We start from the raw sequence: 25,882 nt of genomic DNA, 5'->3' as shown, positions 1-25,882 counted from the left end.
TCTGGAGCTTTCTGAATTGTTGTTTGGATACGTGGTTTGCATCGGGTCCGAGCTGCTGCTAGAACATCTTTAAATAGCCTTTGTGCTTCCTACAAAAACATTACCCTTTCAGCTGTCCCTTAGTTCCGTTTTTAACAAACTTCCTTGTTTTTTTCCAACCCCCCCACTTTCAACTCAGTGCTGTAGACAGGATTTGGCTTTTGGTGCTCCTGCAGGAATGGTTAATCCGAGTGGAACGCGGTCGCCGCAAGGGAATAGCTCATTGAGAGTAACGTGAGCCAAATCGAGGGCTGTGGGTTCCCGAGGAGCTGCTCCAAGAAGTAATCGTTTTTGGCATCTAAATTTAGGCCTTGCATCACTCCCTGACTTGCTGTTTGCCCAAAATACCCCTGGAGGGGTGCGGGGGGGATCTCAAGGCCCCGTTCTTGCTCTGCTTCCTGCCCTCGCAGCCCCTTGGCTGGTGGCCCTGCGTGGCGCTCGCGGGGGCTCCCGTTCAGACCCGGGATGTTGCTCTGCGGGGATGGGGTGTTACGTGTCGGCACAGTGATCCCGTTCCCTGCTTTGTCCCCATGGATGCTCTCACACACAGCTCCCTGGCACGGCCGCTCGGTGCCACGTCCTCTGGGATTAGCGCTTGGGGGCACCCGGGCACCGCACATCGGGAGCCAAAGGTGGGTGGTGGAGACGCCGGTAGGGATTGGCGAGGACAAGCTGCATCTCCCCGTGGCCATTTGATTTCTTGAGCGCTCGCAGCCGCTGTTTTCGGGCGGGCAGGACCGCCGGGCCCTGCTCTAACGTCCCCTCCCCGCAGCTCCCTGGAGATGACCTGCTACGACAGCGACGACGCCAACGCGCGGAGCGTGTCCAGCCTCTCGAACCGCTCGTCGCCGCTGTCCTGGCGCTACGGGCAGTCCAGCCCGCGCCTGCAGGCCGGCGACGCGCCGTCGGTGGGGGGCGGCTGCCGCTCCGAGGGCACCCCCAGCTGGTACATGCACGGCGAGCGGGCGCACTACTCGCACACCATGCCCATGCGCAGCCCCAGCAAGCTGAGCCACATCTCCCGCCTGGAGCTCGTCGAGTCGCTGGACACCGACGACGTGGAGCTCAAGTCGGGCTACATGAGCGACAGCGACTTGATGGGGAAGACCCTGACGGAGGATGACGACATCACCACAGGGTAAGGCCCGCGCCGCAGCCCGGGGCCGGACCAGGGCCTTCCCGGAGGCTTGGCCACCTCCCGAGCTGTGGAGGGAGGAGCGGGATGGATGGAGGAGCATGTAGGTCACCAGCAGTGCGGCTGGGTAGATGGTGTCTCCCAGGTGGCTGCTTCCGCTGGAGATGATTCCCTGCAGCGAGGCAGCGCCGGGGCGCAGAGCTCCAAGGGGCTCTGAGCGGCTGGAGCTGCTCGGGGCCTCGCTGCCGCCCCCGTGAGCGAGGCCCCGAGCTGGGCCACGTGGCTTCCCCTCGTTCAGGGAGCAGCAGGATGCGTTTGGGTGTTTGCAGAGAAATGGTTGTGGCAAGTGGCCGTGGGGCATCCAGGCCAGAACCCCGCTGCTGCCTTTGGAAGTGCTTGTGCAATTTACTCCAGGAGAGCGTGTGTGACCTGGGCACAGCAGGGACATCGTGGGTGAAGCCAGCAGAGCTGGTGGCACCTGGTGGGACAGGCTGTGGGATGGCTGGGTCGAGCTGCAGGACCCCAGTGAGTGCAGGGCCCCAAACCGTGCTTGCTGCTGCATGGCCCCGTGGGGTGCTGAGCAGGGTCCCTGCTTCTGGGTGCCCATCTGCCTCTGTCCCTGCGCGCGGCAGGGTCGGGACGTGTCCTGCTGTGAGTACCAGGACTGGGGGCTCGTGTTGCTCCGTGCGGGGTGTTCCCTTCATCTCCAGGAGGGCTCCGCAGGGAGGGATGGTGCCCGGCAGGGCAGGTTGCTCCGTGCCCAGCGGGATGCAGCCGTGGGGCTACCTGCTCCATTGGCGGAGGGGACGGGCGGGCACGGCGAGCACCACTGCATTTTCCTTCAAAGCAGAGCGGGGCTGGGAATTGGGCTGGCGTGAACACGGATGAGAACGGCAGTGCCTGGCACAGGCTCGGCGCCGTCCTCGCCTGGAGAGCATCAGTCGTCACTCGGCGGCGAGCGGGGACACGTCCCCTCCTCGTGCCACGGGGGACGCGACGTGGGGCGCTGCGGCCTGTGGGGGTGAAGGGCTCCAATGCTCCCGCTCTCCCGCCGGGCCCTTCCCTCGGAGCCGCCCCTGCAGGCAGACGCCCTTGGCGTGTCCTTGCCTGCGGAGGCAGCGCCGGGAGCCGAGGGAGCCGAGTTCCTTCACATCCCTCAGCCCAGGGAGCAAGGGGCAGCACCGGCCCCGCGCACGGCTCCATCTTGGGGATGCAGCAGCTCCAGGAAAGCCTGGGAGCTGCACAAGCTGCTGCCAGCGGCCGCGGAGCAGCCGGGGAGCAGCGGGCGCCCCCGGAGCGCAGCGCGGCCCCCGGTGCGGCCCCCTCCCCGGCGCTGACCTAGAAAGCAGCAGTGCCCCAGGCCGCGTCTCCCCGCGCCGCTAATGCACCGGGCAGGAGCCGAGCGCCGCAGATGGGGCCGTCGGCCCCGAGGCCGGGCCGGGCGCGCGCGGGGGCCGGGCGCACCGCGAGGCTTGTAGGGCAGTGGGTCAGAGCCGGCGCCGAGCGCGCGGCGTCGCCCCCGCCGGGAGCAGGGCCGAGGTAGGAGAGCGGTGCGTGGGGTGGATCGGGCGCCCCGGCACCTCCCGCCGCCCCGTTCACCGGCCGCGGCCCCGCGCGGGGCCCTGGCTCCCGCCTCCCAGCAGCTGCTCCCGCTCGGCGCGGCCCGGAGGTCGGAGCAGATGTTTGGCTCCGCTCCCCGCGAGCGGCAGGGGAGCGGCGGCCTCCTTCCCGGCTCGGCCTCCTTCCCGGCTCCGAGCGGGATTGGCGCTCCCGGCTCCGCCGCCTCCGCCGGGCTGGCCTGACCCCGCTGCCCTCCTCGCCGCCGCGTCCCGGCGGGCTCGGGAGATCCCCGGGAAGCCGGCGCGGCCAGGCCGGCCGCGGCCCCGCGCGTGGCTCGGGACCCTGCAGCCGGCGGGGAGGCAGAGGCCGCGGCGGCGCCGCTGCCAGAGCCGCTTCCGATAAATATTTACTGCCTCGCGCCTGCCCCTCCGGATGGGGCGGTGGATGGGGTGACGCTCCCGGGGCACGCGGGGACGGCCAGCTGGAGGCGGCAGGCGGAGGCCCCACGCGGTTCCTGCTCCGCGCCGGCTCCCGCACAGCACCGGGGGCCGCGGTCCCGCGCCAGCCCCGTCCCCCCCGGCCCAGGGGGAGCCGTCCAGGCCCGCACGGAGCGGGTGGGCACAGGGGGCACGGGGTAGCGCGGGGCAGGTTGTGGGGTAGAGCCAGGGCACCGTGCGGGGTGGCCCTGTCCGGCTGTGTGCAGGCTGGGGGGGTGGCAAGGTGTGCGGCTGGGTGTGCAGTCGGGTGTGCGGTTGGGTGTGCGGCCAGGTGTGCGACTGGGTGTACAGCCATGTGTGCGGTTGGGTGTGCGTCTGGGTGTGCAGTCGGGTGTACAGTTGGGTGTGCGTCTGGGTGTGCAGTCGGGTGTACAGTTGGGTGTGCGGCTGGGTGCATGGTTGGGTGTACAGCCGTGTGTGCAGTCGAGTGTGCAGCTGGATGTGCAGTCGGATGCACAGTTGGGTGTACGGCTGGGTGTACAGTTGGGTGTACAGCCATGTGTGCGGTTGTGTATGCAGCCGGGTGTGCAGTCGGGTGTACAGTTGGGTGTGCGGTCGGGTGTGTGGCCGAGTGTTCGGCCGGTTGTGCCCCGCTTGTGCGTCCGGGATAGGACGCACGGAGCGTGCAGCGAGCGCCGGGGCGCGTGCGGCCGCGCGGGCAGGGACGCGCAGCTCGCGCCGTGCCGGGGCCCCGGCCAGCTGCACACAGAGGTGTCCCAGGCCACGGGCTTGTCCAAACAATGGGAAAAACGGGAATTTCGCAAGCGGGCTGAGTCACGCCGGCTCCCCCACCCCGGCGCTGGCCTGGGACTGTCCAAGCTCGGCACGGAGGGGGCCTGGAGCAGGGTTTGTGTGTCCCCTCTTCCCAAACTGGAGCTCCCCGGACGGGACGCGCTTCCTCCGGGGTTTCCACCAATTTGGAGAAGCGGCTGCTCCTGCTTCGGGGGAAGCTCCGGCCCCGCTGCCGCCTCCGTTTCCCCATCTGCTGCACTGGGCAGGGCTCTGAGCCCGCTCCGTGGACGGGGTTCCCGGTTGGATTTGGCGGACGTGAGGAGGTGGGAAGCGGCCGCGGCAGCGCCTGGACCCTGCGGGTGCAACTAATGATTTGCGAAGCTAATTGTTTTTCTGCCCCATTAAGCGGGTCGAGGATGGGAAGGGAGGGAAGGGCTGGGCTGGGTGCGGGAGCGGATGCGGGACGGGGGTGGCGGGAGGGATCCGGGGCCGTTCGCAGTCCCAGGGGTCCCTCGGTACCGCAGAGCCGCTGATGGGGGGCAGGACATGGGGCGCCCCACGCCAGCCCCTGTCCCTGTCCCCTCTGCTGCCGTGCAGCAGAGCAAAGGGACATCTGGGGACACTGGAACCATGCGTCCCTGCACATGCCCAGTCCTGCCCTTTTCCAGGGCCAGGGGGACCCTGCTTGGAGTGACAGCCGCCTCCTCGGGCCACTGTCCCGCGTCCCCTCGGCCCAATGTGGCCCTTAGAGGTGGCTGTGATCGGGGAGGGTTTGGGGATCCAGGAGCACCAGCCCCGCTGTCCACAGGGACTCGTGTGCCGGGAATCCTCATGTGTGCCGGCGTTATCCTGCCTGGTGAGCGGATGGGGGGCTCTGCTGGTGTCGGGAGCGAGGTGATTGCAACAGGGAGACGTTTAACCCTCCGGCTGCCGCTGGGAGACCAGTGCGAGGTGCTGGGCTGCAGGAGGCTGCAGGAGGCTGCAGGAGGCTGCAAGAGGCTGCAGGAGGCTGCAGGAGGCTGCAGCCCGGGCGCTGCCTGTCTGTGCTGGCCACGGGGGCCCCTCTGCTGTGCTGGGGCCCGGCCAAAGCGCCGCAGCCGCCCAGGGCTGAGCACAGGGGCCTCAGCGCCACCGTGTCCTTCCCAATGCGGAGGCGCAGCCGGGCACGCGGCCCCCGAGCCCTGCCCGCTGGATCCCCGTGGCCGCCTCTCTGCCGGAGGCTGATCCGGGCGGGATGCGGGGCCGGCAACCCGCTGCCCCCAGTCTGGGCTCGAGCTGCGTTGCCCTAACCCAGGCCCAGGCACACGGGCGTTTGCAACGTGCAGCCCCCCTCCCTGTGTTCCTGTGCAGGGAAACTGGTGGCAAGCGCAGGAGCTGGTGGCTGGAGCGGGAGGGAGGGACACAGAGCCCATTCAGAACCACCCCCGGCCGGGCCGCGTCCCGGTGCCGCCTGTAGAGCAGCTCGGGCCGAGCAGTGTCCTCAGCGCGGGTCAGCGCCTGTCCCCAGGGCAGGGGTGGGAGGCCGCGTGACGCAAGGAGCCTCCCCAGCCCATCCCGGAGAGGCGGCCGCGCTGCCAGGAGCAGGCGCGGGCGCAGGGGCCATCGCGCTGCCCTCCCTGCTGCGCCGGGGACGGGGCGGCCGCGGGGCCCAAGGCGAGGTGCCGTTTGCAGGAGCCGACGGGCCGTCCGCAACCCGCGCTTTTGCCAAAGGAAAAGGCAGAGTTGCCGCTCCAGTGCGCGATGGCACCGCACGCATCGGGCCGAGGGCTGCAGAGCTGCGGGGAGCTGGGGCGTAAAGAGCGGGTCCGAGAGGGCACCGCTGGGCAGGGGGGTCCAGCTGGGCCCGTTGGCCTCCCATGGATGGAGTCCCGGGATGCCAGGGGGGAGAAATCCCTGCAAATCCTAGCGCGAAACCACCCGGCGGTGAGGGCAGGGTTCCCTGCGCCACGGTGAGCGGCTACAATGGCAGTAAATCCCTGCGGCGCCGCGTGCGCGCGGGGAGCCTGCGGCCACCCCAGCGCTGATCCGGCCGTGTCCCCCCCGCCGCGGCGCTCCCGCACACCCCGCGCCAGCCGGGCCCGTCCCGTCCCGCCCCGCTCGCCGCCTTTCCGAGCACACGGAGCCAAGCGCGGAGCAAGCGAGCGGGGATGCTCAGCGCGCCCGGAGCCAAGAGGCGTCGCCGGGGCCGGGGGGGGAAGCGCTAGGAAGGAATTAGTTATTTCCGAGCCCGCGGGGATCGGGATCGGAGGAGCTGGCGGCACTTTGCCGAGGCTGCCGTTAACCCCCTCGGCCCCCACGGGCTGCTGATGGATGCGGCCCCCGTGCGGGACACGTGGCTGAGCCCACTGGGACCAATTTGGGAAAAAGACCCAAATTGGCTTTTGGGCCCTGAAAATGGGTGCCCACAGGGTGGCAAACTCGGGAATCCGGGACCTTTGGGAGCAGCGAGCCCGGGGCAGAGAGCAGCCCTGTGGGCCCAGCACCTTCGGGGAGCAGCTTTGGGGCAGCCCTGGGGTGGGGAGCGGGACCCGGGGGGCAGCGGGCTGGGCTGGGGACATGGGGGGCCCTGGGCTGGGCGGGGGGGCGGGTTCAGGACAGGTTGAGGGGCGCCGGGGCCAGGGCTGGGGGGCACTGGGGCGAGTCTGGGAGGCTCGTGGGGGGCACGGGGCTGGGCTGGGGGACACAGCCCACGGCAGTGGGACACGCAGGGGGCAGCGGGGCTGCCGTGGGCTGTGCACGGGGCAGCGCTGGCACCGGCTGTGGCGGAACGGGCTGGAACGAGCCGAGCCGGAACTAAACCGGCAGAGCCGGGCCGGGCTGAGCCGAGCCGAGCCGAACGGAGACGGAACGAAACTGGCCGAGCTGAGCCGAGCCGAGTCGAATCGAGTCGGGCCGGGCCGAGCCGAGCCGAGCCGGGCCCTTTGTCTGCGGCGGCCGCGGGGGCGCTGCCGCTTTAAGCGCGTCCCGCGCGGGGCGGCGCGGGGCGGCTCCGGCTCTGGCGGTTCCAGCTCGGCTCGGCTCGGCTCGGCGCCGCGCGCAGCATGTTGCGGGCCGGGAGGCCGCGCCGCGCCCCGCGCCTCGCCGCCAGGTAGGGCCGGGGCACCGGGCGGCGCCGGAGCCGAGCGGGCCGGGTCGGGCCGAGCCGAGCCGGGCCGGGCCGGTCTCGCCGCGCTGCGCCGCGGTGCGGGCGGGCGCATTGCGGGCGGGCGGCTCCCGGTGCCGGCTCCGGTGCGCGGGGCCCGGCAGACAAAGCGCCGCGGCCCCGGAGCCCCGCGCGGGCCGCGCTTTGTCTGCGCCGCGCGGGGACCCGCGGCCGCCGCCCCCCGCGCCGGGGCCCCCGGGGCTGCGGAGCGAGGGGCTCGCGGCGGCCCCGGCCCTGCGGAACGCGGAGGGGCTGCAGCGGCGCCGGGCCCGGGCGGGGACGGGGGCGGCAGCCCCGGGGGACCCCCCGAAACGTCTCCCCGGGGCCGGTGTGGGGCGGCCGCCCCGCGCGCCCGCCTGTCCCCTCCGCGCCCGGCCCCTTGGCCCTCGCTGCCCGCCAAGCCGCGCGCTGCGTCCTGCATCCCGGGGTCCCTCCGTCCCTGCCTTCAGCTCCTGGCGGGCGCCGTGGAGAGCAGCCCTCGGTGCACGGAGGGCGGTTGCGGAGTGGTGGCAGCGCGTTGGAGCGCGCGGCGCTGCGCCGGCTTCCCCGGCGCTCTGCGGGCGCCAGAGCTCGGTGCTGCCCTGTGCCCTGTAGAGCCAGGGAAGCAATCTCGGCTGCAGGGGGGTGGCACAGGCGCCCAGGGGACCCGTGACCCAACTAGGGTGCCAGGGCTGCGCTGGTGGGTCATGGGGAGGGGGATGTGCCCTGGTCTCGGGTAGCGCCTGCCCTCCCGGCTGCGGGCACTGGTGGGCATGTGAGGACATGAGCATGTCTGCGTGGAGAGGCGTCTGTGCGAGCGGCGCGGTGACGGGCGACGATCCTCCGTGGGTTATCACCCTCCGCAGAGCTGCTGGCACCGTCCTGGCTTCGGACGGTCCCTGATGATTGGCGAAAGCGGCAGTTATGGGGCCGCTCGCATGGTCCTGCAGCACCATCCATCCCTCCTTCCCCGGGCTTCGTCGCTGGCTGGGGCGGCCACGAGCTCGGAGGAGCCTGTGCCCCTGTCCACACCGGGAGCAGGAACCGCGTGTGCCAGGGCTGGCAGTGCCGCGCTCAGCCCCAGCACGGGCAGGATCGCAGCGCGGAGCCCTCGTGCTCCTTGTGGCCACGCGCCTCCACCCTGGGGAATGCAGCCTTCCCGAGTGGCGCAGGGGCTTGGGCACTGCTCGCCCCTGCGCTCGGTGCCCTTGGTGAAGAGCTGCTCACCTTGCTGCCACCTCCAGGCCTGGTGTCCGCTGAGACGAGCGCGGGGAGCAGAACAAACCGTGTCCCTCCAGCTCCCTCCGCTTGTCCTTCCAGTCCCCTTCGTCTGCCGCGACACCCCGTCGGGGCCTTGCTGAGCTCCTCGGGCGCTGACCCGAACGGGTCCCTGCTCGTCCTGCGGGGAGACGCTCGGTCACTCGGTGCCCGTCTGCGGCACCTCGCCCGGGGGAGCGCGGCCCCACGGGGCCCACGAGCAGCTGCCGCCCCGCGCGGCGCTCACCGACGTGGCCGGGGATGCGGGGCCGCCTGCGCGGGGATGCCCTCGCTGGGAGCGCCGGGGCCGCGGCCCGCTGAGCGCGCTGACCTTCCCCAAGGTCTCCTACGGCGGCTGCGTCTCCAGGAGCTGCTCGTGCCCTGCGTGGGCCCGGCGCGCGTCTCCTGAGCCAGAGCGGTGCCAAAAACGGGGATGCAGCGGCGGGGCGGGAGCCTCCCGAGGGAGGGTGGAGGCCCCGGGCCGGCGGCCGAGGGGAGGCCGCCCATCCCTGCCCTTCCGCGAAGCCGCCTCCGCGCAGGGAGCTCTGCAGCTGCCCTGTTTATTTGGCGCCTATGCTAGGAAACGAGCTGCACCCAAACGGCCAGCTGAGCCTCACACGGGCCTGGGTGCCGCTTTCAGCCGCGTGGAGGCCACGGGGCTCGTGTCCCGTGGCTTCTCGGTGGGACGTGCGTGGCCGGCCCCGAGCGTGCGGGCCCGGGGCAGCATGGCTGGTCCGTTCCCCCGGCACCCCTGGGTGCCCTGAGTGGAGGAGCTGCGGGGCAGGCTGGATCACATCCCATGTGCCGCCGGCGCTGGGAAGCCGCACGAGGCTGGGACGGAGCCAGTGTTGGCTGCCAAGCGCCGGCTCCCGGCCACGTCCCTGCAGCGGGCGCTAACCGGAGCGGGGCCGTGAGCCTGGGGATGCCGCTCGGGCTGGGCAGGGCCCGTCAGCACCATCAGGCTGGCAGGGAATTGCTAAGGGGTGGCAGGATGCACCCGTGGGCGAGGGGGTCTCACGCTGCCTCTCCCCTCGCAGCTGGGATGAGAGCAGCTCCATCAGCAGCGGCCTCAGCGATGCCTCCGACAACCTCAGCTCGGAGGAGTTCAACGCCAGCTCCTCGCTCAACTCCCTGCCCTCCACGCCCACGGCGTCGCGCAGGAACTCGGCCATAGCGGTAGGTGCCTCCGTCATGGCCGCGGGCCCCGGCGCCCTCGTCGCGCGGAGCCTGTGCGGGAGGCCGAGGGTGGAGGTTGGAGGGTCGCCTGCCTCCCCTTCCCATCCTGGGGTGGTGTGTGGGGAGACCAAGCCACAGCGTGGGCCGGGCTGTGGTGACCGAGCAGAGCTCGGAGCACCCTTGGGTGCCCCGTGAATCCCTCTTCCTGCTGGGTGTGGAGCCCTCAGAGGTCGGGGCCGGGAGCGTCGCTGACTCCGCTCTGCCCGCAGCTGCGCACGGACTCGGAGAAGCGCTCGCTGGTGGAGAGCGGGCTCAGCTGGTACGGCGACGTGGACGACAAGGCCCCCAAGAAGCTGGATTACGAGAGCAGCAGCCTCAAGATGGAGCACGGCTCCTCCAAGTGGCGACGGGAGCCCTCGGAGAGCTGCGAGGAGGCGACCAAGGGCGGCGAGCTGAAGAAGCCCGTTAGCCTGGGCACTCCGGGGTCCCTCAAGAAGGGCAAGACACCCCCGGTGGCAGTGACATCCCCCATCACCCACACGGCCCAGAGCACCCTCAAAGTGGCAGGTGAGCCTGGGCTTGGGAAGGGTCCCCCCTCACAGGGAGAGGTCTTGGTGTCTTCATGAGCCTGCCGTGGGTATGTTGGCCATGGGGATGACGATGGGGACCCTGGCTGTGCTCAGATGCAAATGGGCTGGAGTAGCAGGTGGTTGGGGGGTCTTTGGCTCCCCCACAGGCAGGTGTGTGGGACAGGCACTTGCTGTCTTGATGTTCCTGGGGGCTCCCAGATCTGCCCTTATTTTAGAATCATAGAATGCTCAAGGTTGGAAGGGACCTCTAGAGATCATCTAGTCCAAACCCCCTGCAGACGCAGGGTCACCTAGAGCACGTGGCACAGGACTGCGTCCAAGCGGGTTTTGAAGATCTCCTTGGGGGCATCCTGGGCGCATCTTGGTGGTGCATCCATGCGCGCAACTGAATTGCGCCCACGATGGGTCCTTGCTTTAAGTAGGATCAGCTGGACCCTTGGTGGCCCTTTGGCCAAGCTCTGCTTCTCCAGGGCAGTGTCTGCTCTGCGCTGGGCTGGTGTGTGTCACTGCGTCGGGGTCTTAGCCTTGTTCTGTCCCAACACCTGAGGCCAGTGCTCGTGTCCCTTCCTCTCCACCCCACCTCCTCCATTTCCGGAGTTGCTGTGGGATCAGGGCTGCTTTGGACCCACACGTCCCCAAAGCCTCCCCTGCTCCTGGGACACTGATCCTTCCTTCCCTGCCCGCCAGGCAAGCCCGAGACCAAAGCCACTGACAAGAGCAAGCTGTCCGTGAAGAACACGGGTCTGCAGCGCTCCTCCTCCGACGCCGGCCGCGACCGCGTTGCTGATGCCAAGAAGCCGCCCTCGGGCCTCACGCGCCCCTCTGCCTCCAGCTCCTTTGGCTATAAGAAACCAGCTCCCGCCACCGGCACTGCCACCGTCATGCAAGCCGGGGGCTCGGCCACCTTAGGCAAGATCCAGAAGAGCTCTGGCATCCCCGTCAAGCCGGTCAGCGGGAGGAAAACGAGCCTGGATGTCTCCAACGCTGCCGAACCCGGCTTCCTGGCTCCAGGAGCCCGTTCCAACATCCAGTACCGGAGCCTTCCTCGGCCGGCCAAGTCGAGCTCCATGAGCGTGACGGGCGGTCGCGGGGCGGCCCGCCCCGTCAGCAGCAGCATCGACCCCAGCCTGCTCAGCACCAAGCAGAGCAGCATCTCAGTGTCGCGGCTCAAGGAGCCGTCCAAGATCGGCGCGGGCCGTGGCGCGCCGGCCCCCGTCAACCAGACGGACCGTGAGAAGGAAAAGGCCAAGGCCAAGGCTGTGGCGCTTGACTCCGAGTGCGTGACCCTCAAGAGCATCGGCTCGCCCGAGAGCACCCCCAAGGCCCAGGCCAACCTCCCGCCGGCGGCCAAGGTGGCCGAGCTGCCCCCCACGCCGCTCAGGTAGGACATCCTGCAAGGAGAGCAGGTGCCTCGCGCAGCTGTGCCCCGCGTCACGCCTGCCCCCAATAACGCTCTTTTTGCCCCCAGAGCGGCTGCCAAGACCTACGTGAAGCCTCCCTCGCTGGCCAACTTGGACAAGGTCAACTCCAACAGCCTGGACTTGCCCTCCTCCAGCGAGCTGCACCCCCCGCACACTGCCAAGCTCCAGGAGCTGCACCCGGCCGGCGGGCACCTCACGCCCTGCTTCAGCCCCAGTCCTGCCCCCATCCTCAACATCAACTCGGCCAGCTTCTCCCAGGGCCTGGAGCTCATGGGCGGCTTCAGCGTCCCCAAGGAGGGCAGGATGTACCCCAAGCTCTCGGGCCTGCACCGCAGCATGGAGTCCCTGCAGATGCCCATGAGCCTGCCCAGTGCCTTTTCGGGGGGCAGCAGCCCTGCCCCTGCCCCTGCTGCTGCCCCCCCTGCCAGCGCGGAGGGAGAGGAAGAGGCCGGTGAGCTGGGCTGGAGCGGGAGCCCCCGGCTTGCGCACCTGGACAGGTAGGGCTGCAAGGGGGGCAGGGGCCGAGCTCTTGCAGCCACCCTGTCGTGGCCACCCTGTCATGGTCTTGGGTATCTTCCCATCCCCGCGACTCGCGGCGTGGCCCTGAGGACACTGCCCTGCGGCAGCCGCCTTCCCGCTGTGCGGGGACGTCACTGCTCTCCACTCTTCTCTTCCAGCACCAACCGTGACCGGAACACGCTGCCCAAGAAAGGGCTGAGGTAAAAGACTCCGAATCCCGCAGTGGGGCTGGGTGCTGCTGGGGGAGGCGCTGGGTGCTGGAGCTCGCTGGCTGGAGCACGGGGCCGGCGGTGTCCTCGGCGCTGGGATGGGACATGCCCCAGGGACGGCGCCTCACTGTGCCCGTGTCCCTTCCTCCCCGCAGGTACCAGCTCCACTCCCAGGAGGAGGCCAAGGAGCGGCGCCATTCCCACACCATCGGCGGGCTGCCCGAGCCGGACGACCAGCCGGAGCTGCCCTCGCCCCCCGCGCTCTCCGTGCCGCTGGTCGGGAAGGGCCCGCTCACCAGCATCGGTCAGTGTCCTCCTCCTGCGCCCTGCTGCTGCCACCCCGGCTGCCCCCGTGTGCCCTGGCTCGCTGTGGGGCACGGAGAGCGGTGCCAGCGCCTGGCCCGCAGCCCCGTGCTGCCGTTGGGCAGTGGCACTTGCCACCGAGTGCTGATGTGGTTGTGGCTGCTGCTTTTCTCTGCTCCTTGGTGCCCCCAGCAGCCCTGGCGTTTGGCGTCTTTGGCCCCACCAAGCTGTTGGCTTGTGGCTGGGGAGCCTGGGGGGCATCCATCACCTCTGCATCAGGTTGTCTGGCCCAGTCTCAGGGCTCTGATCTGCCCTTGGTTTGGCTCGCCTCGCGTCCCGCTGCTTTGGGACCACAATCCCTGCTTCCTTTCCCCCTCCTGGCTCCCGTGGATCGCTCCTGCCCCGGCTCTCCCCGCCCCGGTTGCTGGGCCCGGCCCGGGGGCCGGCGTGACTCTGACCCTGCTTCTCCCCTGCCTTGTCCTTGCAGTGAGCCCCACTGCCGCCACCACCCCGCGGATCACCCGCTCCAACAGCATCCCCACCCACGACTCCACCTTTGAGCTGTACAGCACGTCCCAGATGGGCAGCACCCTCTCCCTGGCAGACAAGCCCAAGGGCATGATCCGCTCGGGCTCCTTCCGGGACCCCGTGGACAACGGTGAGCGGGAGCTGCGCCGCTGCCCGGCGCGATGCCCGGGCTGCCCCGGGGCTGGGGCGCTGCGCGAGGTGCTCGGCCGCGCTGCATGGGGATGCCCGCCCGGAGGAGCCAAGTGCAGAGCTCGAGGCCGCCGCCAGCCCTGACCCGCGCGAGTGCCAAGGCCCCATGGGTGCCTGGCAGCGCCCGGCGTCCCCACGCTGGCACCAGTGGCATCAGGGAGGGGGATCGGGCAGCCAGGGAGGGTGGCAGAGCCGCAGAGGAGGTGCTGAGCGAGGGGGTTCCCGGTGCCGCGCGCGGGCCGAGCGCCGGGCAGTGCTGCGCAGCCGCCCTCCCTCCCTTCGGCCTCTCCCGTGCCGCCGCCTCCCCGCGCAGCCCCTTTGCCCGCTTCCCCCTCGCCCTGCGGCCATGTCCCGCGGGCCGCGCTGCCCGCCCCGGCCGGGGCAGCCTGACGCAGCCTCTTCTCTGTTGCAGTTCACGGATCGGTGCTGTCGCTGGCGTCGAGCGCTTCTTCCACCTACTCTTCCGTAAGCGTCACCCCCACGCCGGAGACCCTTGCTGGGCTGCAGCGCCTCATGCATGGCTGGGGGCCGGGGCGGCGGGGGGCGGCGCGGGGGGCTCTGTGCATGGCTGCGCCTCGCGCCGAGCCCGCGCGCGCCCTTCCTCGCCTCGCTGCCCTCCTCACTGCCCGCCTCTGTGTGTCTCTCTCCGCCCTCGCGCCGCCAGGCTGAGGAGAAGATGCAGTCCGAGGTGAGCCCGCGCCCTCCGCTCGCCGCCCGGCCCCGCTGCCGCTGCCCGGCCGCTGCCCGGCCCCTCTCACTCCCTCTGCTCTTTCCCCGCAGCAAATCCGCAAGCTGCGCCGGGAGCTGGAGTCCTCGCAGGAGAAGGTGGCCACCCTGACGTCCCAGCTGTCGGCCAACGTGAGTCCCCCCGGCCTCGCGGCCGCCTCCTGCCCTGCTCGATGAGGGACGGGCCGCTCTGCAGCACATGGGGCTCCCTCGGGTGCTCCTTGCTCTGGCCTCGGGGCCCGATGCTGGCAGCAAGTTGTGGAGGACGTCACCTTGCAGAGCCTCCCAGGTGGATCCCATCTCCCTGCCCGCCTTGGCCGCACACTGCCCCTGCACAGAGGGTGTTTCTTCTACCAGTTCCTGTCATCTTTTACTTCTGATCTCCGCCACCAAGAGAAACCCCCTCTACAGACCCCTGTGTCCCAGGCCAAGTGACTCCGGGGCTCTCGGCAGGGCCACCCAGCAGTGGGTGCTCACCCATCTCTCCGTTTCTCCCAGGCCAACCTGGTAGCGGCTTTCGAGCAGAGCCTGGTGAGCATGACGTCCCGCCTGCGGCACCTGGCCGAGACCGCCGAGGAGAAGGTGGGTGCCCTGGGGGCCCTGCGTGGGTGGCGCTGGCAGGGCCGATGTTTCACGTATGGGAGGGCGGTCGTGGGGCTGGGGACGCAGCCAGCTCTGCGCCCCGGGGCGGCCCTGCCTCGGTCTGCACTGGCGGGACGTGCTCCATGGCTCCCGGCTCCACCTCCCCAGGACACAGAGCTGCTGGACTTACGGGAGACCATCGACTTCCTGAAGAAGAAGAATTCGGAGGCGCAAGCCGTCATCCAAGGGGCCCTGAATGGCACCGATGTCACACCCAAAGGTGAGCCCGCAGGGTGCCCCACGCCCCAGAGAACAGGCCTCGTTGTCTTTTAGGGCACCTCTGAGAAGGTGTTTGGGTGCCCCAGAGGGAGCCGGGAACCCTCAGGGAGGAGGAGACATCACGGTGGTCACCGAGGGGGCTGGGGGCCATACACGGGTTCCTGCAGTGCTGGGGCAGAGGGGCTGATGATTCTGTTCCTCGTCCTTTTGGCTTCTCTCGCTGGCCCCAGAGCTGCGCATCAAGCGGCAGAACTCCTCCGACAGCATCTCCAGCCTCAACAGCATCACCAGCCACTCCAGCATCGGCAGCAGCAAGGACGCCGATGCCAAGAAGAAGAAGAAAAAGAGCTGGGTGGGTTGGAGAAGGTGCTGGCGGTGGTGGTGGTGGTGGGAGCTGCTGGCGGGTCTGCCTGGGCTCAGCCCCCGGGCCGGCCGCTCGCTGTCTGTCTTGGTTGGCATCATGGTGTCGGTCCCCCCTGTTCCCTGGTGAGGAGCACGTAGCCACCGTGGATGTGCGTCGCGATAGAGGTGGTCAGGGCCTTCTCTGGGCCTTCTCCAGCCCCTCCAGGAGGTGTCCAGCCCTGGCCCTGCACACCTGGTCCCTCGTGGCCTTTCCCATGTGTGTGTCCCACCCCGTGCTGGTGCTGGCCAACAGGGATGCCAGGGCCCCGTCCCCACAGACATCTCGGCTCGCCGGCCGCTTCCCCGCAGCCAGGCAGCTCGGAGCTGGACGTGTGATTAAGTCTTTGTTTTGTTTCTCTCCCCCTACGCTGACCTCAACCCTTTTTTTCCAGGTGTACGAGGTAAGTGCTGTGCCGTCCCCTCCACCCCATGCTGTGCCCGGCCACGGACGCTCGCTCCATTTCCAGTGGGACGGCACTCATGCCACTAACCATCCCATCCATCCCACTGGCACTAACCCCCCTCGCATGGGCCACCGTAGTGCCCCGCGACGCCTCGGTCACTTTGTGGGGCAACAAGGCCAAAATCGGGTGGGCTGCGCCGGGGCAGCGCTGCTTCGCGCAGAGCGCTCACTGCAACAGGACGGCGGCCTCCAAAATGGACCAAGGGCCACGGTTTTGGAGAGGGAGCCTGAGGGCTGCAGACGTGTCCCGCATCCTTCTTAACCTTGGTGGGTTCGGATGCTGCAGCTCCTCAGGTCCACAGGACCACAGCGCAGAGCAGCATGGCCTCGGCCTCCTGAGCCTTGCGGGAGCCTGGGATGCTCCGTTGTGTCCTCAGAGTCACCGACTGGTGCGGAGTTGCTCTGTCCCTGTCGGGACCTTGCCGTTCAGCCCTCAAGCAAAGCTTGACACCCACCTTGTTCTTCACGTTGCAGTGCAGCATTTTTCCTTCTCAAGGGGACGTCTGGGCAGGTGTGCCCAGTGCCTCCTAGGAGATGGGCTGGATCCTGCCCGCTCCCGGGCCAGTTTTCCTCCCACCTGCCCTTGGAGCAGGCCCTGGTCCTGCAGGGCACGTGCCGTGAGCCCGGGGTGTCCGTCCTGCTCCTGTCCCCGAGGCCGCTGCCGTGGTTTGGCCCCTGCGCAGCGTCCGTGCGTCCTCCCCGGCCTCCGCTCCCGTGTCCGTGGCTGTGTGTGCCGTGCGCAGTTGCATGCTGCATGCCCGCCCGCGCGCCCTCCACCAGGACCCCGCGCAGGAGAAGGGGGGATAGGACTGGAATTGTCCCCTGGCACCTGGACCCAGGCTCTGCGGTGCCCGGGGCACCTTGTGGCACGTTCTCCCCCAAAGTGCTGCTCGCTGGGGCAGTGGCCGTGGGGGGAACCTGAGATTGGAGCCGGCCCTGCCTTGTGGACCGAGGCACCGTGGCCGTCCACAAACACCCAGAATGTGGGTGCTGGGGAAGTTCCACAGGGACTTAGGTGCCATCCAGGCCGGGGGTGGTGCTGAGGGTTGTGTGAAGGGGCACAGGCGCCCGGGTGTCAGCAGAGCAGGGTGGCCGGGTGGCAGGGCCTGCGCCTGCCTCGGTGATGGCTGTGGCACCGCTGGGCTCGGGTCCAACTGTCTGTTGGTGCTGAGTGAGCAGATGAGGACGCACTCCGGCCTCGGGGCAAGACGGGGCCGTGCCAGAGCTGTGGTCAGCCGGGTTGGCTGTTCCTGACGCAGGGCTTTCCGTCTCCCGTAGTTGCGGAGCTCCTTCAACAAGGCCTTCAGCATCAAGAAGGGGCCCAAGTCGGCCTCGTCCTACTCGGACATCGAGGAGATCGCCACGCCGGACTCCTCGGCCCCGTCCTCGCCCAAGCTGCAGCACGGCTCCATGGAGACCGCCTCGCCCTCCATCAAATCCTCCACGTCCTCCTCCGTGGGCATCGACACAGCTGAGTACGTGCGGCCGGGGCAGGCAGCCTGGAGCAGAGATGGCTGGTCCCTGTGTCCTGCTCCGCTCTGCAGGTGTCTGCCCCGGGTTTGAGCAAGCACTGGTGTCTCCCCTGGCACAGGCTCTTCCAGGCCCACAGCGAGGGCGAGCCAGAGAAGAAGGAGGTCTCAGAGCTGCGGTCGGAGCTGTGGGAGAAGGAGATGAAGCTGACGGACATCCGCCTGGAGGCCCTGAACTCAGCCCATCAGCTGGAGCAGCTGCGGGAGACCATGCACAACATGCAGGTGAGGGCTGGGGCCACCACCAGACCTTGGTCTTGTGGCCCGCAGCCTGGGCTGGGGACGGGGACCTCAGAGCTGAGAGCCCAGCTCCTTGGTGCCCATGGTGTGTGGGTCCCGTGTGCTGCCAACATCCAGTCCTCCTCTCCGGGCTGTAACATATTTCCCCTGCAGCTGGAGGTGGATCTCCTGAAGGCCGAGAACGACCGGCTCAAGGTGGCTCCGGGGCCCTCGTCGGTGCCAGGCTCCATCGCCGGCCACGTCACGAGCACGTCGGCCTCCTCGTCACCGCGGCGCTCGCTGGGCCTCGCGCTCGGCCATGCCTTCAGCGCCAGCCTGGCGGACGCAGGTGGGGACGGCGGAGCCGCCGCCGGGAGGGGAGGCCAGGGGCACGGCCCGTGCGTGGGCGCTGCTGTGGGGCAACCCCTTCAGTGCGGGGCCATGCAGAGGGTGCCCCCCGGCATAGCGTGGCCAAGCCCTCGCGAGGAGGCGCGTGGTGGAACGGGCTCCTGTCAGGCCCTGTGGCCCGGCTCGCACGGCCTGACCCTTCTGTGTCCCCAGACGTGTCCCCTATGGACGCCGTTAGCGCTGGCACCCAGAAGGACGAGCTGACGCTGAGGATCGTGGTGCGCATGCCGCCCCAGCACATCATCAAGGGGGTAAGTGCAGGCTGGAGGGGGGGCCTGACCTGCCCTGAAGCTGTGTCCCCCCACACGAGGGGCAGAGGACAGTTGTCCCGTGCTCCAGCTCCGTACACCTCTGCCTTGGCCCTTAGGACCTCAAGCAGCAGGAGTTTTTCCTGGGCTGGACCAAGGTGAGCGGAAAGATTGACTGGAAGATGCTGGATGAGGCTGTCTGCCAGGTCTTCAAGGTGAGAGCTCAAGGGCCTCTCCGACCCCTGCTCCTTCCACCTTCTCCCCTGTGCCCAGCACTGCACAGCCCGGTGCCTTTCTGGGGCCTCCTGGAGGTGCTCAGCACCTTTTAGTCTTCCGCTGGCAGGGCCTGAGTGTGCTGACGGTCCTGCCCTTTTCTGCATAGGATTATATCACCAAAATGGATCCTGCTTCCACCCTGGGGCTCAGCACCGAGTCTGTCTACGGTTACAGCATCAGCCACATCAAGCGGGTCCTGGACACGGAGCCGCCGGAGCTGCCGCTGTGCCGCCGGGGCCTGACCAGCATCGCCGTGACACTCAAAGGTCCGTGTGGCAGAGAGGGCTCCATCCATCCACCAAAGGGCTCCCTCCTCCGCGGTCCCGCTGTGCTGTGCGGAGAGAGCGGGGCCGTCAGCCCTTCTCTGCCTGCAGGCTTGAAGGAGAAGTGCGTGGACAGCCTGGTGTTCGAGACGCTCATCCCCAAGCCCATGATGCAGCACTACATCAGCCTCCTGCTCAAGCACCGGCGGCTCATCCTCTCGGGCCCCAGCGGCACCGGCAAGACCTACCTGACCAACCGCCTGGCCGAGTACCTGGTGGAGCGCTCGGGCCGGGACGTCACCGAGGGCATCGTGAGCACCTTCAACATGCACCAGCAGTCCTGCAAGGTGAGGGCACGCGGGAGCCAGGGCGCTTTCCGTTGGCGCCGGTGCCCCGACTTGGCCCCACACGTGACGCCTGGCCCCCTTGTTGCAGGACCTGCAGCTGTACCTCTCCAACCTGGCGAACCAGATCGACCGGGAGACGGGCACGGCGGACGTGCCGCTCGTCATCCTCCTGGACGACCTTAGCGAGGCGGGCTCCATCAGCGAGCTCGTCAACGGCGCGCTCACCTGCAAGTACCACAAATGGTGAGTGCCCAGCGGGACCTGCCGCAGCTCTGCGCGCACTCCCGCTGGGCTTGGAGAGATGGGGCTGCAGGGTCACATGCGCCCACTGTGCCCGGAGCAACTGCCATGGGTGGCCCTGGGGCTCTGCTGGGCGTGGGGACAGCCCAGGGTGCTCCTTCTCATGGATCCTGTCTTGCTCTCTCTCAGTCCCTACGTCATCGGTACCACCAACCAGCCTGTGAAGATGACCCCGAACCACGGCCTCCACCTCAGCTTCAGGTGTGGATCCGACCTCTCCAGTGGGGATGTGGAGCATCCGCGTGGGGTTGGGAGCCCAGGGGCCACCACTCCTGCCCCTAGGGCAGCCCTGGACCCGTTCCCTGCATAGGGGGAGATCCAGCCCTGAGTGACCGTCTCGTCCCTGCAGGATGCTGACCTTCTCCAACAACGTGGAGCCGGCCAACGGCTTCCTGGTGCGCTACCTGCGGCGGAAGCTGCTTGAGTCGGACACGGACGTCAACGCCAACAAGGAGGAGCTGCTGCGCGTGCTGGACTGGGTGCCCAAGCTCTGGTACCACTTGCACACCTTCCTGGAGAAACACAGCACTTCCGACTTCCTCATCGGTACGGCGCGGCCCCGTGCCGCCCGCCTCTGCGCTGCGGGGGCCGTGGGGCAAGGGGGAGACCCCCCAGAGGAGACGGGGGAGCCGCCGTGCTGCCCCGCGCGTTCCTGCCCCCAGTCGCTGAGACACCACCCTGTCCCATGGGACCCGTCGCTGTGGTGGTGGCCAGAGTTGTCTCCGTTTTTGGCACTGTTGGCCTCAGAGGAGCTGGATTTTCCCAGGCCGTTTTCCTTCTGCCTAACCACGCTCTTGGGGGCATAGATGGGTATTGGGAGCCCCGTTGTTTGCTAGGGCGTCACTTTCTACTCCCACGCTTTGGGCAGATCCTGTGCTGGGGGCTGCCCCCAGGACACGGTCGAGGCCAAGGTGCCCTCCACAGCCCCGAACCTGACAGCAAGGCTGGGCTGCCCCAACGCGGCGGCCGCCCCAAGGCTGGGTCCGACTGGGGGTGGACTCAGGGACACCAGGGTCCCCATCTTTGCTCTCTGCCTTCTCCCTCTGTAGGTCCCTGCTTCTTCCTGTCCTGCCCCATTGGAATTGAGGATTTCCGGACCTGGTTCATTGACCTGTGGAATAACTCGATCATCCCCTACCTGCAGGAAGGGGCGAAAGATGGACTCAAGGTACCTGGGAGGGCTCAAGGGGGAACATAACCCTAGACCCAGCTCCAAGGGGACGTGCTGGTGTAGCAGGCCGAGCGGATGGGGAGAGGGAAGGTGCTGGGCCGTGGGTGCCGATGGCTTCTGTGTCACTCCCTGTCCCGCTCCTGCAGTGGGCGGTAGCGCCGCTTGCCCAGGACGCAGTGACACGGAGCTCCAGCCCGTGGTCATGAACGTGGCTGCCTCTTGTTCCTCGCTTGCAGGTCCATGGGCAGAAGGCGGCCTGGGAGGATCCCGTGGAGTGGGTGCGGGACACCCTGCCCTGGCCGTCGGCGCAGCAGGACCAGTCCAAGCTCTACCACCTGCCCCCGCCCACCGTGGGGCCCCACAGCACCGTGTCCCCCGCCGAGGAGCGCACCGTGAAGGACACGACGCCCAGCTCCCTGGACGCAGACCCTCTGGTACGGCCGTGCCCGGCTGTCCTGGGCACTGCGGGGCGGGTGGCGCTGGGTGCAAGGAGGGAGCGGGATCAAACCATGCTCAATGGCTGCTCTTTTTGTTTAAGAAGCTGGATATAGGGATGCAGAAACCTGGGGCGGGAGCGGTGATGCAGGGCGGTGGCAGTGGTGGCACTGTGCCGTGTTGTGACGAGCACGGGCTCGGCGTGAGCGCCGCCGGCACTGCCCACCTCCCGCGTGGCGTTGCGTGCCCGCGTGCGCTCACCGGGGCCGCTGCATGGCTGCGTCCCTGCGCGGCACCCACAGAGAGGCAGCGGGAGGGCACCGCGCTGCTGCCTGCGCACGCTCGGCCTTGCCCGTCCTGCCTGGGTGCAAGGCCGGACCCTGGCACCGGGAAGGGCTTTTGTAGTGACCCTGGGCCTTGCTTTAACCTTTAGGGAGTCTCGGGGGCTGCTCGGGTTTGTGTGGGAGGTCAAGGAGGGCTCGGAGTTCTCCAGGGAGCAGGGATTCATCCCTAGCTTCCACAGGATGCTGGAGGGCGCTCACCCTGCCCGGGGGTGCCCGGGAGCCTCTTATTCCCATCCCGCCTGGTTCCCCGTGCGCCCGGGTGGAGGCCGCGGGGAGGCTCACGCACCCGGGCCCTGTCCCCACAGATGGCCATGCTGCTGAAGCTCCAGGAGGCCGCCAACTACATCGAGTCCCCAGACCGAGAGACCATGGTGGATCCCGACCTGCAGTCGACTCTGTGAGGCCCAGACGTGCCGGCCCAGGCGCGCGGCAGCCGGATGCCGGGCGCCGCTCCCGCCGGGCTGCGCTTTTCCTTGGGTATCCTGGAGCGCGGGGCTGGCGCGAGCGCAGAGGCCGGGGCTCTGGCGCGGCCCTGCCGTGGGGGCTCAGCTCGTGCGTGGGTGAGCGTGAGGTGCCGTCTCCCGCCGCTGTGGGTAGGAGACTCCTGGTTTCTATTCTTGGTTCTTATTATTTTTCCTGTCTCTCTCGCAAATTCCGGGGCTTTGGGGCAGGCGTCACCGCTGTGGAGCCGCAGGAAGCCCCTGCGTGGGGCAGGGACCCCGCGGGAGCCGCCTGGGGCGAAGCCGGGGCCGCGGGAGGAGCCTGGGCTGCTCCGGTAGGAGCAGAGGGCACCTTGGCCGGTGCCCGCGGCTCCGCTGCCCTCTCCGGCCAGGGCTGCGGTGCAGGAGCGGCCGTGGCAGCGCCCTGGCGGGCGAGCGCCACGAGGAGCCCGGCCCTGCCTGCGTCCCTGTTCAACCTGCCTGGCAGCCGCTGCAACCCCTGCAGCCCAGTTAAACCCCTCCTTCGGTTATTTTATTTACCCCTTTCCTTTTTTTTCTGTTGGCCGAGTCCAGACTTCGCTTTGGTCCCTTCCGTTTTATTTTTTTCTTACGGTTCTTTGCTCTCTCCCGGCCTGGAGCCCGTGGCCTGGTGCCCGTCGCTTCCCCTCGAGCGGCTCCCTCTCCTTTTGGTTTCTTTCGCAGCCGTCACTTCCACCACTCAAACCACCTCTGTGACAAAACTGGTGCTCACTGGACACTCTCCAGTCCCCAATTCCCCAGCGCGGGGCCCTCATGGCTTGGCCGAGACGGGACTCGGGGACCAAGGGCAGCGGGATGCGCCCGGAGCAGCCCCCGGCCTGTGGCTCCCCTCTCCCCCAAAGCACAGGGCAGAGCTGGGGCTGGGGTCTCCCCCCAGGCCCCTGTTCTGGGGGGCGACCCCTCTCCTTGGGAGCCCGGGCTGGGGGCCATGGGCACCCCGGGTGCCCTGTCACGGCTCTGCATCCCCTGCAAGCGCCGGAGGCCGCTGGCGCGGGGGGCTCCGCAGCGGTGCTGCCGCACTGCCTTAACCCGGTGGGGAGGGGGACGTGGGGCCGGGCGGGCATGGCCGCGGCCTCCCCACGGCCCGAGCAGGGCGTCCTGCAAGGCCGGGCGCAGGGCCCTGCTGGCCCCGGTGCTCCCCGCGCCGCCGGGCGCCTCGGAGGCCGCCTCACAGCCCTCCCTGCCTTGTGCCGGTGCTGCCCTTGGTGCTCTGGAGCTGCCGGTGCCTGTCGCCTGGCCGCGGTGCTGCCCATGGTGCTCACTCCTGTCCGTGCCCGCGCTCACCGTCCGCTCCGAGCCCGTCTGCGGCGCGGGGAGCGCAGGCAGCGCCGCGGCCCCGCAGCCTCCCCATGTCGCTCAGCAGAGTGGCCGCCCGGGCCCAGCTGCTCCCAGCGCACGGGGCGCTCCCTGCCCTCGGCTGCTAGCGCTTGTCGTTTGCCTTCTCTTGCGTTGCCGCCATAGGCTTAAGGACTCGCTGTAAATAGATCCGTGCTCGAACGACCCGTGTGAGTTGGTGGGGCCCGGCCCTGCGCGTCTCTCCTTTTTTTGGGCTTTTTTTTTGTACTCTGTGATGACTGTGCTGTGCTGATTCTGTTCTGATTGTACGAGACACTCTCCCAGCAGTTGCTAGAGGCCCCGGTGGGCGCCCTGCCCTCCCCTCCAGCCCCTCTCCCCTGCTGGGGCACTGGGGCTGCCCCTGTCACCTCTCTTGGCGGTGGCCGTGGGTACCCCCAGCGTCGCGTCACTTCCCTCTCTCCCTGCTCTGTGGCTCTGCTTGCCCCGTGGCTTGGTGGGCTCTGGCCCTACACACTCCTCCCAGCGCCACGGAGCCCGCCTGAGGTACGTGGCCAAGGTGTCACTCAGGAGGAATCCCCAGGCTCCGCCGCTGTGGAGGGCACAGGTTGGCGATGCCACCGCATGTCCCTTCAGGCTGGCGCGTGGCACAGGGGTGAATTTCCCTGTGGTTGCCCAACCCGGGAGCTTCCTCCTGTGCTACATCGAGCCCCCGGCACGGGCTGAGCCCTCTGGCACCTGCGGACTTGGTGCCACTGGGCCAGGGGGGTCCAAAAATTGCACTAACTTGTCCCCTCATTGTCCCCGGCGGTGCCACCAAGCGCCGGGAGCCTCGGAGGGGCTGGAGCTGGACAGGCTGGTGCCTCACTCTCCTTCACCCTCTAGCTACTGCTGCCCGGTGGCCCGAACCTTACAATTTTAGCTTTTTTCTATTAAAAAAACAACAACCTTTTTTTAATTAAATAAATGACGAAATGGACAAAAATCCCCCTTTTAGATGATCTGTGTAATTGACTGGGTTTTGTGTTTCTTAACTGCATGGTATTCCTTCCGAGGGGTTTTATAGCACTTTTTAAATTTCTCTTTAAGATTTTTGGTCCGAATTTCTACTGCTCTCTCGCCTGTCTGTCTTTGCTTTATCCTGCCTTCTCCACGTTTGTAAAACTTGCTCCATTTTCTACCTGATGGCGACAAAAAAACAAACAAAACCCGACCCCACTGGTCTGATGTTGTACATAACTGCGGGAACAATCATAGGGAACAAACACCATCTGGACTCTTCTCCCCCCCTATCCGTTGTTTTTACTTAAATGCAATTTTAACAAAAAGATAAAGTTGTAAAGGAAAGCCCAGAGGAAAAAGAAAGGCTTGAGGATATCACTAAAGACAGCAACAAATCCAGCCCTGCACCAAGTGAGCTCCTGCTGCCCACGCTGCCCGCACCGAACGGCATGTCTCTTCTCGGTCGTCTGTCTAACACCATTGGATTCAATAAAGTTATCTCCTGTACCCGCCTGGCTGCTCGTGCTGTGTGCGGGGCCCGGGAGGAGGCAGCGGAGCGGCTGCTTTGCCGTGAGGATGCGGCCATGTCCCCAGCTCGGTGCTGCAGAAACCCACAGGGTGGTTTGCAGACCCGCTCCTGGTTTGAAAGTGGGGCGGTTTTGCAAGGTGCGGGGGGTGGTTTTCATCGGGGAGGGCTGTCCCTGTGATGTCCTGGTGTCCAATTTGGGGTGCAAGGAGGCAAAAAGACGCCGGGGTTTGGAATCCTTGTGGTGGGCCAGGAGCTGTGGGGCAGGAGGGGGTGGCGGGAGGGGAGTGGGATGGGGCTCGAGGTGGGGATTGCTCCGCTCCCTGGGAAGGGGACGCGTCGTCACCAGGTCCCCATGGCAGGTGGGGGACCCCGCCGAGCCCGGTGCTCCCTCTCACCCCGTGAGGCAGAGGCTGCAGCTTAGCGGTGCCGCTAAAGCTGGTTTTCCACTTGGGAGAGCGGTACTAGAGCGGGAACAGATGCTCTAGGAGCTACTAATTAATCGCAGGATGATTATGAGTTGCTAACACGCTGCGGTGGTGAACGCAAGGCCAGGAGAGGGCACTTTCCATCGGCTCTGTGTTCACTGCATCTCCTGCCTGGTGGACAGGACCCGGGCAGTGCCAAAGCTGGTGAGTGAGGGGCCACTCACCTGGCTGGGGACCCTCTCCATGCACCCCCAGGAGGAATGAGGGCATCAGCACCCTCCTGCGGGCGCTGCTCTGGAGGAGGAGGAGCTGATGGTGGGGCAGCAGCTCCAGGGAAATATTTCCTTCCCGCCATGCCCGTTGGATATTTGCAGTATGCCTATTGCGATAGCACAAGGCTCCCATGAACGCGTCAGTCTCGGGGTTCACACATGGTTTTGGGGGACTGACACATTGCTCCCCAGGTGTGAGGAGAGGAAGCAGCTGGGAATGGTGACCTGGTGTCTCTTAGGCCCCAGCCCAGGCAACATTCTGAAAGGTGACACTATTTTAAGGGGTATAGGGGAGGGGAACCCCCAAGCTTGATGCTGGAGCCGCGTGGGCCCCTTCCCTGCTCTCTTTGGCTATATGGAGCCCGTGGACATCTGCAGTGCACGTGGCCCAACCTGGTCCAGACCTCACGGCCCAGACAAGGGCAAAGGGATGCTCAGCAGAGGCTGGATGTGTCGGGTTCAGCATCACTTGTGGGTGCAGCAGCACCCAGAGGGGTCAGCAGTGTGTGCACAGCAGCACCCGTGGGCTGGGGCACCCGTCCAGCAGCTCCTCCCAGGGTGCCCCGCAGCCTGGTGCCAGCAGCATCCGCCTCCCTCTGGAAATGCCCCCATGT

The 25,882-nt window shown here is 67.9% G+C and overlaps 1 protein-coding gene across 1 annotated transcript in view; it reads left to right on the top strand.

The window, feature by feature from the left end:
* Window positions 1–21,781, top strand: part of NAV1 (neuron navigator 1) — a 45,463-nt gene extending 23,682 nt beyond the window's left edge. Inside the window, exons 3-29 of the mRNA XM_088534503.1 lie at window positions 812–1,177; window positions 9,379–9,517; window positions 9,787–10,084; window positions 10,795–11,488; window positions 11,576–12,025; window positions 12,206–12,247; window positions 12,412–12,560; window positions 13,047–13,217; window positions 13,689–13,741; window positions 13,941–13,964; window positions 14,057–14,134; window positions 14,501–14,584; window positions 14,753–14,864; window positions 15,094–15,215; window positions 17,007–17,203; window positions 17,320–17,482; window positions 17,651–17,825; window positions 18,038–18,135; window positions 18,252–18,347; window positions 18,515–18,674; window positions 18,783–19,018; window positions 19,107–19,261; window positions 19,448–19,519; window positions 19,668–19,864; window positions 20,368–20,486; window positions 20,726–20,923; window positions 21,574–21,781. Coding sequence (XP_088390629.1) covers window positions 812–1,177; window positions 9,379–9,517; window positions 9,787–10,084; window positions 10,795–11,488; window positions 11,576–12,025; window positions 12,206–12,247; window positions 12,412–12,560; window positions 13,047–13,217; window positions 13,689–13,741; window positions 13,941–13,964; window positions 14,057–14,134; window positions 14,501–14,584; window positions 14,753–14,864; window positions 15,094–15,215; window positions 17,007–17,203; window positions 17,320–17,482; window positions 17,651–17,825; window positions 18,038–18,135; window positions 18,252–18,347; window positions 18,515–18,674; window positions 18,783–19,018; window positions 19,107–19,261; window positions 19,448–19,519; window positions 19,668–19,864; window positions 20,368–20,486; window positions 20,726–20,923; window positions 21,574–21,669 — 4,744 coding nt within the window. The 3' untranslated portion in view covers window positions 21,670–21,781. The remainder of the gene's footprint in view (window positions 1–811; window positions 1,178–9,378; window positions 9,518–9,786; window positions 10,085–10,794; window positions 11,489–11,575; window positions 12,026–12,205; window positions 12,248–12,411; window positions 12,561–13,046; window positions 13,218–13,688; window positions 13,742–13,940; window positions 13,965–14,056; window positions 14,135–14,500; window positions 14,585–14,752; window positions 14,865–15,093; window positions 15,216–17,006; window positions 17,204–17,319; window positions 17,483–17,650; window positions 17,826–18,037; window positions 18,136–18,251; window positions 18,348–18,514; window positions 18,675–18,782; window positions 19,019–19,106; window positions 19,262–19,447; window positions 19,520–19,667; window positions 19,865–20,367; window positions 20,487–20,725; window positions 20,924–21,573) is intronic.
* Window positions 21,782–25,882: the final 4,101 nt, after the last annotated feature.

Source organism: Tinamus guttatus, unplaced genomic scaffold (assembly GCF_059628265.1).
Source record: "Tinamus guttatus ecotype Peru unplaced genomic scaffold, ASM5962826v1 Tinamus_guttatus_pri_ptg000563l, whole genome shotgun sequence".
In the NCBI taxonomy this organism is placed as follows: Eukaryota; Metazoa; Chordata; class Aves; order Tinamiformes; family Tinamidae; genus Tinamus; species Tinamus guttatus.
This window is presented reverse-complemented; position numbering and strand designations above follow the sequence as displayed.